Source organism: Stegodyphus dumicola, chromosome 1 (assembly GCF_044657685.1).
Source record: "Stegodyphus dumicola isolate Sdum_Otavi_A_Nest chromosome 1, ASM4465768v1".
Lineage (NCBI taxonomy): Eukaryota > Metazoa > Arthropoda > Arachnida > Araneae > Eresidae > Stegodyphus > Stegodyphus dumicola.
This window is the reverse complement of record NC_140768.1, coordinates 192,589,376-192,603,530: the sequence shown is the minus strand read 5'-3', so window position 1 is coordinate 192,603,530 and position 14,155 is coordinate 192,589,376. Positions and strand designations below refer to the sequence as shown.

General features: G+C 37.4%; 1 protein-coding gene across 3 annotated transcripts in view; it reads right to left on the bottom strand.

Moving 5' to 3' along the window:
* The window catches only part of LOC118203294 (endothelin-converting enzyme 1-like), a 260,831-nt gene that overhangs the window by 84,102 nt on the left and 162,574 nt on the right, over positions 1-14,155 (bottom strand). For all 3 annotated transcript variants that reach the window (XM_085824282.1, XM_085824273.1, XM_085824278.1), the window contains exon 14: positions 4,681-4,787. In XM_085824282.1, the coding sequence (XP_085680408.1) occupies positions 4,681-4,787 (107 nt within the window). The remainder of the gene's footprint in view (positions 1-4,680; positions 4,788-14,155) is intronic.

Genomic DNA, 14,155 nt, shown 5'->3' with positions numbered 1-14,155 from the left:
TGTAATGATAAGCCGGAAACGAAACTACAGTCATAAATCTTGTGGAATTGATTACAGAAGACGCAGTTCATATTTTCCTCTCTGCATTCGGATTTTGTAAACAAATCTGTAGCGGTCGGAATCTTTGGTTTATTATGTCTATTTGAGAGACCATATGCGCTTTTCGTTGCAGGGGGGGGGAAGAAGACTGTCGCCGATCGGATACTTTTTGCTGTTGCGAAACCGTTGACCTCGTGCGTTCGCGGGATGAAAGTTCTGTGTGTAAAAATGACATTAAATCTTTTATATTATAATCGGTGCAAACATTTTGTGTTCTGTGAAATTCAAGCGTTAATTCTGAAGGCAATAACTTCAAAATCATCGGACACAGCAAAGCGCTGTAAGATTCCGATACAACATCTAACGCTTCGAGACATCTAATCTGCGTTTGTACTTTATCATACAAGTTACGAAATGTTTTTATGTCATTCGCATTTTTTAATGATTCAACATTCAGCAAATTATTCATGTGCGCATTAATAAGAATGTCTCTCCTTCCAAAACGGTCGTGTAAGATTTGAATTGCTGAATCATAATGCTTTGGCGATAACGGAAGTCCTTGAACGCAGCTAGCAGCTGTTCCTCCTAAATATGCTTTCAGGTAATTAAATTTGTCTACTTTGTTCAATGATTCGTTATTATGTATTGAGGACTCAAAACTATTCCAAAAAGTAAGCCATTGACTACTATTCCCATAAAACACAGGAATCGAAAGTTTTGGTAATTTAACATTAGGTGTGTCTTTTATATTTTGCTGAGTGTTAGGTGCATTTAAGTCATGATTAAGTTCCTTAATCCGTTTCTTAAGCCTGAATTTCCATAACGTTATCTTCTCGCGATATTGTTCTGTAATTTCGAATTCATTTTCGAATTCATCTACACTCAGAATTGATTCAACTTCCACATCGGCATTAGATAGCGTTTCGGTTTTAGCATTAAGCTGTTCTAACAATTCTTCGAGCTCATTAATACTACATTCAGATTTATTTAATTCACTTTCGATTTTCTTAAATAGTTTTGTAACGGCAGTTCTTAAGATACTTCTTTTCTTTTTTAATTTATCTACTTCAGCCATTATCTTTCTTAGATTCAAACACTTACACAAAAAATATACGTCTCATGAAAAACAAATATTTAACTCTTACTTAGAAAACAAAATTATTCTTTTGCTGAATACTTCAAAGAACAAGTATTAAAATCTTCAATTTTAATATTCAGCTTTTGAATTCACTTTATTAGAACTTTTCAAAAAACCTGGCGTCCCTGTTCGGGCGCCAATAAAAATGTTGCATCAGGTTCTTCTATTTACAATAAAATTAATGTAAAATTCCTTACCTGCTGCATCTTCAGTGTTCTCGACGCCAGGCTTCTAATAATCACGTTTTCCAGTAAGAGTTTCTATTACAATTAGCAGGCCATCTTGTCTTTTAATTATTTATTGAAATAAAAAGCTAATATACACTATTTACAAGGTAGGTGATAATTATTTTAAAACAGTACATTTTTAGTTCTGAGTCTTTACGCTCCTCAGAGCGGTTCCAATCTCGACTGCTCCTCGGAACTTAATTACAGCAAAAGTAAAGGAAGAGATGCCCGCCACCTAGTGGCAAGAATGTGACAGCCAGAGTGTCAAGTGCAAACAAGGCCGCCGTTGTCGAGAACGAAAAGACAGCAGGAGGAACGAAAAGACCACTACCAACAGAAGAAATTCAAGCATGATTCCAGACCGGAGGACGCCAAGACCAGCCGTCCAGGGGCAAAACGGAAAAGACAGGAACCCGACGACTACCACTCCAAGAGGCCAGCATGCAGAGGGCGAAAAAGAAAAATCAACATAGACGACACTCGAAGGGCACTAAGGAGACGATTGACTTCGATGAAATCTATAACTTGGGAGCAGTTCTGCCAGAAGAAGATGTCGGAGTTCCAATCATCGAAAACTCAAAGATAAGTTAAAATCTTCTATAATTTTTTTTTTCTTTTGTTCCGAAATGTTATGCGTAAATACGAAGTTCTATGTTTTGACGGAAGTCAATTTGTCTCGGTTGAGACTTAGTTTTGTTTTACTTTATTTAGCTAAGGCAAAAGTATTATTTTCTTTAAGTATAAAATCTAAGAACAAGCAGTTCCTGTTGGTCGAAAGACTAATTCTGTCATGTTTAAGCCAAAATTTGGCTGAAGATAAAAATAACTTCGTATTCTTGTATTAACAAGGAAATTTAGTTTCAGTGCCGCCAGCTTGGCGAAGATTACGTAAAGTAAAAATTTAATTTTCTCTTATTCATTGTATGGTAAATTGTAAAAATCATATATATTAGAATTTTGTAAATATACGTAAATACTTGAAAGTTATGTAAAAGTAGAATTTAGTCTAGAAGCAGAAAATTTTAGATGCTAAAATTAAATGCTCAAAAGAAATTAATTCAAAATTAAGTATTAAACTGTAGATCAAATCATGCTTTAGAGCGAAAGCCTGCATGTTTAAAGATGAATGAGGGGGAAGTTAGAATGAATGTGTTTTGTAGGATTCTCCACCTACACTTAAATTTTAAGAATGTTAAAATAGCCCATCGAGTTGTAGAATGTCGAGTAAGGTGTGTCTATTTGCTCGTTGAATTCTAACAAATCATTGTGGTTAGGGGAAGTGTTGCAATACTAAAACACGAATATTCCCGTTTGACTCACATGGTGGAGTGCCAGGGTAAAGTTGAATTCATGTTTCAATAGTTGAATGAAAGTGAATTAAGCAGTAACTAAGGAAAATAAGTCGTTCAAAAACAAAAGCTTATTCAGTGTCAAGAAAGTGTAAATTATAGTGTATTTAGAAAGATACTGATACTTATTCCTTCCAGATGCTGGAAGGAAGAGAACAGATTGATTGCTGAAGTCCAGGAAAGGTTGCTGTAAGAAGAGAAAATTATATAAGTATCTACAGAAATTTATTCTACCTTTTGTGAGATAACAGATTTTTTTTATGTAAACGAGGCTCTTAAAATTTAGTTCAGAATTGTGGAAACTTTTCAACAGGTCGTTACTAGGACCTGCGTCCAAGTTTACCAAATTCTGGCAGCGGCAAATGTAGGGTTTATATTTATTTTAACTAACATTTATTTTTAAGTTTAAACTATCTTTCCTGTCAAGCCTTACTTTCCCCTGCAATTGCCAATGCCAGAGAATGTAAATTTTAGTAGAACGCGCAAGGATTCAAATTGTCTGCGGAAGTATTCTGAGTTAAATAGAAGGGAAACGAGTTCGAAAATGTGCTTTCTTGCTTCACGAGCGTGGAGGTGGCTAGTTAGAAATTGAAGAACCACGCGTTTCGGCCTGTGTGCTTGCCTCGGTAGATAGTTAAATCTTTCAACGTAATATTCAGAAGTTTGCTGAATTGTCAGCGGTATTTTAGAACGCGGTTAGGTTAGTTACGTTTAGAGAGCCTCGTAGTTAGTCACTTGTTATTATTCTCTTTTTAGTTTCTTATTTTTATTTTACCGCCGGGTCGGCGTAGTTTGTGAGCGTCAAGAGCACGCATCTACGCATCTGTAATTTCTAAAGTTGAATAAAAAGGGATTTAAACCCTTCTCAAGACTTTGTATACTTTTCAGTTCATAGCAGTCACCACTATTGTTGCGTGCAGGTTGGAAGCGCGCAACATTACAAGCTAACAATACTAAAGTACAAAAGTAGTACAAGTCAAAATAGCAAAGAAATAATGACAACAAGCTAAACTAAACCATCATTTCGTAAATGTCAAGTTAAATGCATCATTTCGTAAGAAAATTATTATAATTTGCAGCCCAAAGAGAGAAGTATCCCAGAAGAGCTATTAATTTTGCTTTGGCATTTTGCGTTAAATCACTATAAACGATGTATCACTTTTCAAATTGTTGCCACAAAATGTTAGAGCTCCACATTATATTTAAATAATAAAGAATTTGCATAAATGTATGTATGTTTCTCGCATTGTGATAAGACAACAGTACCTAGACCCATCAAATTTTGAAAAATGTAATCCTCCACTCAAATGTGGGGGCCTCTGGAAGCCCTAATTTGGAATTTTTTTATTATCTATTTAATATTTTGCAAAACTTTAGTGAACTTTTGATTAACAAACTCAACAATTTTAACGCGAGCAATGGCAACACTGTACGGGATAGGGGAAAAAAAACATTTTATCTCCAGCGCGTGAAGCAAGCCATAACATATCACGACGCAAAATGTTTTCGCTGAAATGCAACTTTTAGTACCTTAATATTTATGGATTAGAATTGGTTTTATTTCTTAGGCTGAATTCTCAACTGAAAGGGCTCTATGATTCAATGAAGGACAACTAGTTACGTTTGTACAGGATTGGGACGTACATACAGAAGGGGATTATTTTGAAAAGACTGATGATCATACGATTTTGAAAAGACTGATGATCTCGTATTTAATTCACTTAAAAAAATTTTATCAGTTGTTCTTGACCGTTTTCTTTTTCATCAGGTTTAAAATTATCAGCCTCTCGCATTTCTATGATTCTATTCTATTCTATTCTATAAGTTGCCATGATAGATCAATTATTACTGGAAGAAATTATATCACATTTTTAGTCATAACCGGAAAAAAAATTAACACACAGAAAAAATAATATTGATAACTTACTCATTGAAATTCCCATCTAAGGAGTCATGCTTTTTCATGCGATAGATGAATGCTGCTTTATGATAATTCAAAACGTTTTCGAAGAAACTCTTTCTTGTAGGATGATACTGAAAATGAAATAGTATCTGAATGCACATTTTTCTTAAATAATCCGGAAAATAACGCGTTTTCACTATCACAAATTTGCATCCAGACAAGTGAAGTTTTAACATTCTATCCATGTACTTTATTTCCAATATTTTTCTCCGATGATGAGGTTTTGCAATACGGTCTGTAGCAAACCAAATTGGCTTTAATAAATATAACCTAAAATTTCATATCCCTCATCCTAACTTTTAAATTAAATAAAAAATAAATTACAATTTAAAAAATAATAATAAATAAAATAAAAAATATAAAAAATATAAAAAAAATTTCAATAAATAAATAAATAAATAATAAAATTTTTGATATCAAGATCCCAGTTGTCTGAGTTACATAATAATTTAACTGAAGAGGCGGGAGGAACAACCATTTATGTACATTGACATGATTCTTGAGAGAAAGGAATTTTTAGCTTGTGTAACATCAATGATAAAGAAAATATTGATGATTAAATATTGAACTGAAATATTGAAAAAATTTATAACTTTCGTATAAGTAGCCTGATGAAAATTATTTTCTAAAAACACTTCACAGTTCTGAAACTTTTCACACAAAAGTACTCGAATAGCACTTCTCAGTATGGCAAAATACAATCAGTAGTTAACACTTGAAACTACTAAGAACATTGAACAAAACGCAATGCAAAGGGCTTCTAAAAAGCAAAGCTTGCATGGAGATCCATCAGAACTTAATATTTGGAATTCAGCTGAAAACTGATGCTCTCTCTGGTCTAATATAGTTTTCTGAAATCACCTCATATGCGCTCAGGTCATAAATTTAGAACCACTTTTTTCAAGGGGGTGGGCTGAAAAGGAGGGGATAATCTTGCTCCTGGTCTTGAGAAAATATGGGGGTCGTTTAAACATCTAACTTCTCTACATTCAGTTTTTATACAGAGGAAAATACAAATTGAATTCTTCCAATGAATGCGATTTTGTACAATGAAAATATATTATTGAACGATAAACTGTAAGGCAAATAACATCTTTTTTAAAAGTAGGAGTAGAAAGACAAATATTTGTTACATCAATGAATTTGTAGTAAATATTGAATTTTTCATTTTGAATGCTATGTTCCATGTATGGAAAGTAGCTGATTATCTGAGAAAATAGTCTTAACCCAAACGGCCTTCAACCTTTTAACGTCTAATATAATACAGGGCGATAATATTTTATGTTTTTCAATTACATTGTGGTCGCTGCTTTTTGGTTAATTTTCTAATGACATATAAACAATAGTTGGTCTAATGACATATAAATAAAATATTAAATTGTTTTTAATTTGAGACTTATGAATAAAATAACGCAAACTATACTGCAGAAAATTCTTCAGAATGAAGTTAATACTGAAAAATACATTTATCCTATTATCCAATTTTATCCTACAACAAATCTTTTAAAAAGTGTGGAATTAGGAGTGCACTAGGTAGAAAGATTTTAGCAACAGTGATGACGAATTTCTGGGATTCTAAGAAACGCTGATGTATTTGCTAATTTTTTAATGCAACAGTTCCGCTTTCGTTGTATAAAGTGTCATAATTAAAATAGGCACTTAATCCTTTTCTGTCTAAGTATTTTTCGCTAGTTTTAACCTGATAAACCACTTTTATTTTCCGCTCATTGCAGCGCGGGACGAATATTAAAAGAAAGCTAAGCCGGAAAATTGAAAATACAAGAGCGCGTGCATTTAACATTTAACAAATATCTCTTTTTGATTTCGAGAAAGTAATAGAAAATTTTCGCGCGCGATTTTAAAATCTTATAAAAGGAGGAAAACCTCTCAGTTCGTAGTAGTTACTTAGTTTGTTGTTGTTTAGAAAACTGCTCTTCGGATTAGCTTTCTTTAGCTGTTTTGAATTAAGTTCTCTTGAACCTTTGAGTAGTTAAAAGACAACTACTGTGAGATATTGTAATACTGCACGAATATTTTAGGAAATTTAAGCATATTTGTTGTGATAATAATAAATTTTTGTTCATTTTTCATCGGACATGTGTATTCATTTCGTAACGAACCTGTACGCACGCAACAATTTTTGGTGTCAGGAGTGGGGTTTGAATGCCAATAACAAGAGCGATGGAAGAACAATTGAGGCAGCTCATCAGTGCTTTTGCTGCGTTCCAAGAAAAGTTGGAAGCTGGCCAAGCTGCATTTAAAGAATAAATGAAAGAAAAGATGGATGCTAGTTCAGGTAAAGATGGAAGATTCCGTTAAAGGAGAGATGAGATCTGTTAAGGAAGAAATGAAAGCGGGACAGGAATGAGTTAAAGACCAGATGAAATCCATTAAAGACGAGATGAAATCAGGTCAAGAGGAAATGAAAAAAGAAATTACCTGCGTAATAGAAAACAAATTTGAGGCTATAGAAGGTAGGATAAACTCGGTCGAAAGTAAGGTTGGAGAAATAGAAGAAAGAGTTTCTTTCCTCAAACTACAAGTAGAAGCGAGAGTTTCTGCTGTGGAGGAACGAATTGAAGGAAGCGTTTGTGCCGTCCAACACCAAATCGAACAACAAATTGATGACAGGTTTTCTGCAGTTGCACAAGAAGTGGATACTTTAAGGAAATTCGTAGCGACAGCAGAGAGCACTTCGGATGGTTTAAAATTTCTACCCATGCCTGCTCGTCCCTCTCTGAAGCTATCGACATATGATGGGAAGACCTCGTGGCAGGTGTATAAGACATAATTTTCTATTGTGGCGGGTGCGAATGGATGGGATTCCCAAGCTAAGGCCTGTCATCTCGCCGCTTCTTTAAGAGCCGACGCAGCGGATATCCTTCAGACTCTTCCCAAAAACAAAAGGTTAGATTTCGAGGCTCTGTCCGGCGCCTTGGAACTGGGCTTTGGAGAGAAGTGTTTAAAAGACTACAGAAGGCTTCAACTAAAATCCCGTCAGCAGAAGCCCACCGAAACACTTCAGGAGCTCGCCACGGATGTTGAAAGGCTGTCACATCACGCCTTTTCGGAGTGCCCGACAGAAACAAGAGAAATCCTGTAGCTGCAATATTTCATCGATGGCATCCAGGAACCTGAAATACAGAAAGCACTGCGAATGGCGGATGTTAAAGATTTGAAAAGCGCTTTAGTGTACGCCATGAAATTCGGGGCAGCCCAGCAAGCCACTCGTCGAGACCACCACCCAGTCAGAGCTGCTCAAGTCCAGGAGCCAGGGGATCAAGTCACCGCTCGTCTAGACGATTTAACTAGACAACTGAACGCCTTGAGACGGAATATTGGTGATATGAAACCGACCGTTAAGTGCTGGAACTGCGGTGCTGAAGGACACACACGATGAAAATGCAGAACACCCCAGGGTACGGATGTTAAGACCGCTTCTAACTTAACAGCAGGGAAACTAATTAGTGGCCATCTCGCGGGCCTGAGTTTGCCAGATAATGAAAAGGCCCAGTTTAAAGCACTTCAGATTTCTGCAGTGAGAGGCGGCAGTATTGGACTTTTTATAATAGGACATATTAATGGAGTTCCCTGCAATATGACTATAGGTACAGGAGCCAACGTTACCATCATCCGAAAAGATTTGGCTCAACAACTGAAAAGCAAACTTATTTGGACGCCACCCTGCGTTACCCTACAGACTGTGTCCGGTGAAAAGATCGACATCGACGGGAAAATAAACGTGAACATCACGTTTGGAAGTGCTGCTTACCATCAGTAGCAGACATCACTGATACTTGCATACTCGGATTGGACTTTCTAAGGAAATACAATTTTTCCTTAGACTTTAAAAATAACGAATTGCATTCTACATCTGAGGACATAGCCCTATTCGGAATTAATAATGGAGTAAAATCTATCCACGAAATTATAGCTCAAGACGATATCACCATACCCGCAAGAACCGAGTTTGTACTTTGTCGAAACTTAGTTAGAACCATAGTCGCAAATAGAAATTTCCGCTACGGTATCATAGAATATCCCAATAACTATAATAGCCCGAAATGAGTACTAGTAGCCTCAACACTCGTCGACCTATCCAAAACGGTTATCCCGGTGAGAGCCGCCAATCTAACTGAGAAGGCGAGAGTTATTAAGAAAGGTTAAGTGGTTGCAGCATGTACTCCAGTATCCAGCGTTGAAAGAAAGAGTAACATCCCAGAATCCGTGTCCTCAGAGAGCATTACATCGGAGTTATTGCAGAATGCGCAATTAAACGATAAAGAGAGGAATGCTGCCGATCGCGTCATTAAAGATCTTCAAGTTGTTTTCTACCGTTCGTCTTCTGACGTGGGTCGAACCAGTTTGACACAACATAGAATCGATACCGGCGATCAGGCCCTATCAAGCAACATCCAAGACGTCTACCCTTTGCTAAACAGGAAGAGGTACGAACACTTTTAAAGGACATGGAAGAAAGCGATGCCATCGAACCTTCAGCAAGTCCATGGGCATCTATCATCGTCCTTGTCAGAAAGAAAGACGGCTCAACAAGATTTTGCGTTGACTATCGCCGGTTGAATGACGTTACAAAGAAAGAAAGACATGACTTCCTAGAATTGACGACATTATAGACACTCTTTCTGGAAGCAAGTGGTTCTCAACACTTGATTTAACCCGGCGGAAAGCGCACCAAGAAAAGTTACTAGAACGGGCGCGTGGGGTATCACATACCCCAGTATTTAAAATACAATAAAAATAGTATTATTTAGTTTTAAAACTTTTTTTTTCGTTCTCGTGTATTATAAATAAGTGAATAATAATTGGGTTTCAAAAAATTAATTTCCGAAATAATCTTAAAGTTAAAATTAAGATAAATGAAAATAATAAACATCATGCCTCTAAGTTTCATTGCATCTCTAATACACCATGCTTTTTTTATTTCTTCACACTTTGAACGAAATACATTCATGTGTTCTTGGCACAGAATGTTTTCACATTTTAAACATTGCATTCACGTTCTTCTGTCCTTGGGGCGAGGGCAAAAAATTTAACACATCTTTCGTACTTAGTTGTTTCTAATTTCATGTATTCGTTTTAATTCTTCATCGAAACTTCTGCTTTTGTTTTGCATGCAGTACGTCAATTTCTTGGAAAAGTATTAATCTCTGATCTTTGTTCAATACTTTTTTTCATTAATTGTAATGCTAAGTCCTTCAAAAACAGACTTCTGTTTCTTGTTGGTGGATTAGCAGTTGAATGTAATATAATTCAAGCATTTATTACTGCAACAATCAGTGCAGGAAAGAAAATTACCATTGGCCACCATCTCGTTATTCTGGCAATTGAATAATTGGCTGACATTTCATCCCCCATATCCACTGCTCCTTTAGTCATATTATTAAAACATATAATTCCTAACGTTTTATTTTCTCCAATAGTATCATCTATAGTATGATCATTATATAATGTTATAATGTTATAATGATCGTTATATAAAGCATAAGAACAGTTTTTCCTTTTTTAGGAACATCAGGAATTAATGTTTTATCTTTTTCGAAACCAAAACATTGTAGAAAATATTCTTAGTTTCATCTTCAGTTTCCGAAATGCAATCTTCATCGCTTTCAAATATTTCTAATAAATCTCGCATTCGTTGCATCTCCAGTTCATAAGGACTCATTCTTTTTACCATAATGCAGTTAGAAATTTTTAAGAATTTAATGTCAAGTACTTTAAAATCACTTGCGAGTAGAAATATTTACTGTTACACTCTAGAAATAAATTTCTGAACTAAATATTCAGTCAAAAAAACACTTACACGGACAGGCGCGTGGGATGTGTCATACCCCAGTTCAAACAAAATACCGATAAATCTTTTTCTGAAACACACAGGCAAAGAAAAAGCGGTTCTGAAAGTCAACCACAACTAGAAACTCAGCTACTGAAAGCAGCACAGAATTTCAGTTTCACAAGTTAGGAATATTCCACTTTTATGTAGGGTTGGGGTATGATACAACCCCACGCGCCTTCCCGCGGGTTAAAGAGTGAGTATTGGCGGGTAGAAATACATCCTGAAGACCGAGAAAAGACGGTATTTACTACGGGACAAGAGCTTTGGCAATTCAAGGTGATGCCGTGTGGACAGTGTAATGCGCCGGCAACATTCGAACGCCTTATGGAGACTGTTTTGAAAGGTCTTTCCTACGAAGCCTGTGTGATATACCTGTACGATATCATCATCGTCGGAAAGAGTTTTTAAGAGCATCTAGAAAATCTTAGAAAGGTGCTTCAGAAACTGAAAGAAACCAATCTGAAGCTAAGTCCCCCGAAATGCAAATTGTTCCGAAAGGAAGTGACTTACTTGGGACATCTCTTCAGAAGGTGTGTGCACGGATCATGAAAAGGTGTCAGCCGTTAAATCCTGGAAACGTCCCGAAAATTTCCATCAGTTGAGAAACTTCCTAGGGTTTTGCACCTACTATAGGAGATTCGGAGATTCGTAAAGGGCTTTTCTTCCATCGCAAGACCCCTTCACAACCTGACAGAAAGCAAGCAAATGTTCTTGTGGAGAAAGGAATGCGAGGATGCATTTAACAACTTAAAGGAAGCTTTAACATCAGCTCCAATTCTGACGTATCCTCAGCTCGACAGACCATTTATTCTCGACACGGACGCGAGCAATGAAAGTGTCGGTGCTGTTTTGTCCCAAGAAATAGACGGCCAAGAATATGTAGTAGCTTACTGGAGCAAGTGCCTGTCTAAACCGGAGAGGAATTACTGTGTCACTAGGAAAGAGTTGCTCGCCATAGTTAAAGCCGTAGAGCATTTCCATCATTATCTATACGGCAGAAAATTCCTCCTCCGCACGGACCATGCCTCATTGGCCTGGCTTTTAAATTTCAAGAATCCTGAGGGTCAAATAGCCAGGTGGATACAGAGACTCCAAGAATATGACATCACTCTCCGTCATCGTAAGGGATCATCACACGGGAACGCCCATGCCCTGTCTAGAAGATCTTCCCCAGAAAGCTGCCGATATTGTTCCAGGGTGGAAGCGAAATACGAACTGCTGACTGCCGTCGCAAGACAAATTACAACATCAACATCGGCTGATCGAGACCCGTGGAGTGATGATGAAGTCAGGAAAGACCAGCTGGAAGACCGCGACATTAAACCCATAGTTGATTTAATACAGTCATCAAACAGAAAACCTACATAGCAGGACATTTCTATCTGTAGTCCTACAACAAAACAATACTGGGCACTCTGGGATTCACTTCACATTCGAAACGGCGTCTTATACCGGAAATTCGAGTCGGATGATGGGAAGACATTCCGATGGCAACTAATACTTCCAAGATCTCGGATTCCTGATATCCTCAAAGAACTACATAACAGCCCTACAGGAGGTCACTTTGGAATTATGAAGACCTTACAGAGAGTTCGTGAGCGCTTTTACTGGAATAATGCAAAGAATGACGTGCAAAAGTGGTGCCGATCTTGCGATGCCTGTGCAGGATGGTCTGTGAAAGGACGGAAGAGACGCACTCGAGGCAAGCTGCAACGTTACAACGTAGGCGCGCCTTTTAAACGTACAGCCTTTGACATCTTGGGACCTCTGCCACGAACAGCTGATGGCACAAATACATACTCTTTGTCATTGATTACTTCACCAAGTGGCCTGACGCGTACCCTATTCCTGATCAAGAGGCTGTCACAATAGCTGAGGTGATGGTACAGCACTGGATTTCCAGGTTCGGAGTGCCTCTTCAGTTACATTCCGATCAGGGAAGGAATTTTACGTCTACAGTAATCAAAGAACTCTGCAAACTACTCGGCATTGACAAAACCCAAACGACGCCATTACATCCCCAGTCGGACGGCATGGTAGAGAGGTTTAACCAAACCATCCTTAATAACCACTCATTTGTGGTTTCCAGAAACTGGAACAGGACTGGAACAAGAAATTACCACTGTTTTTACTGGCTTACCGCAGTGCTGTCCACGAAACTAACGGCTATTCCCTATCACAGATGCTCTTCGGTCGTGACCTTCGTCTGCCTTGTGATCTTTTGTTTGGTCGCCCTCCGGGTTCTCCTTCATCGCCTGAGGAATATATTCAAGTTCTCCAGGTCCGGTTTGAAGTGATCCACAACTTTGCACGAGAGCGAGTCAACTTGGCGGCGGAGAAGATGAAGACACGATACGACACAAGAGCAACAGAACATCAATTCCACCAAGGAGACAAGGTGTGGTTGTGGAATCCGACTCGACGGAAAGGACTTTGTCCGAAATTACAGTAATCTTGGGATGGCCCGTCCACAGTCCTAAACAGGCTGAATGACATCGTGGTTCGGATTCGTAAGTCTTCGAACTCTAAACCTAAAGTCGTTTATTACGACAGGTTAGCTAATTACTGTGGCCATAGTACTTAGTGTAAATAATTGTAAATAGTGTAAGACCATGGTCCTTTTTGTTTCTAAATGTGTATTTAGTATTTGATTTGTATTTACTAACATTTTATTTATTTTATTTATTGCATTTACTGTTCATGTTGTTTATTATTGTAATGAAATGCTTATTATTGCATTTATGCCACAGTCAAAGTTTAACTTCCTGTCCAGCATTCTACTGCCCGGAACGTGCAGTCCTTGGGAAGGGGGCAGTGTTACGGATTTGGTATTTAACCCTTAGCCTGTCGAGTGATTATCTGCGAATCTCTTTAAAACTGTCGCTAGTTTTGGACCGAACTTCCCGTAAAATGTCGCGAAAATAACCCTAAACCTCTGAAAATTGTCAAGCAGTTCTTTTGTTATTTCCCATCCCTCCCAGAACTTTACTTCAATGATTCCGCTAAGTGAGATTGATTACACTAGATATTGTTCGGTAGATGTGAGCTCTCAAGAGAATTGCAAAAGGCTAGACTCTCCGTGATGATCGTCTTAATGCCGCAGGGGGTACAGCTGCGAAACTTGAAAGTTTCCTTCCCTTAAACAATCTTATCTCTACATATCTTCTCTACATATAATAAAAGAAAGAGTCTGTGTGTGTGTGCGCGGCTTTCGTTCGCGCTGCCCGTAAGCTAATAGACCCACGGCTACGAAATTTGGTACATAGGTACATCTACACAAGAGCCAGTGCACTTCGAAGCGATTTTTTCGAAATTCGAATTCGAATTTTTTTTTATTTCATGTTTTGTAACGAAATCGTGTCATTTTGAAACATAATGTGCTATAGGAAAGTGAGATTTTACTCTACACACTCCATTTTCACATCGTCATGAAACGTAGGCACTTAGCTATTTTACGAACTTAAAATAAATTTCGTGTTTCAATAAATGGATTAAATACGAATTTATTTAACAAAGGGAGCTTAACACTTTTTCAATGGGATTTTTTCTAAAAAAGTTTATTTTTAAAAATGTACAGATTATTTT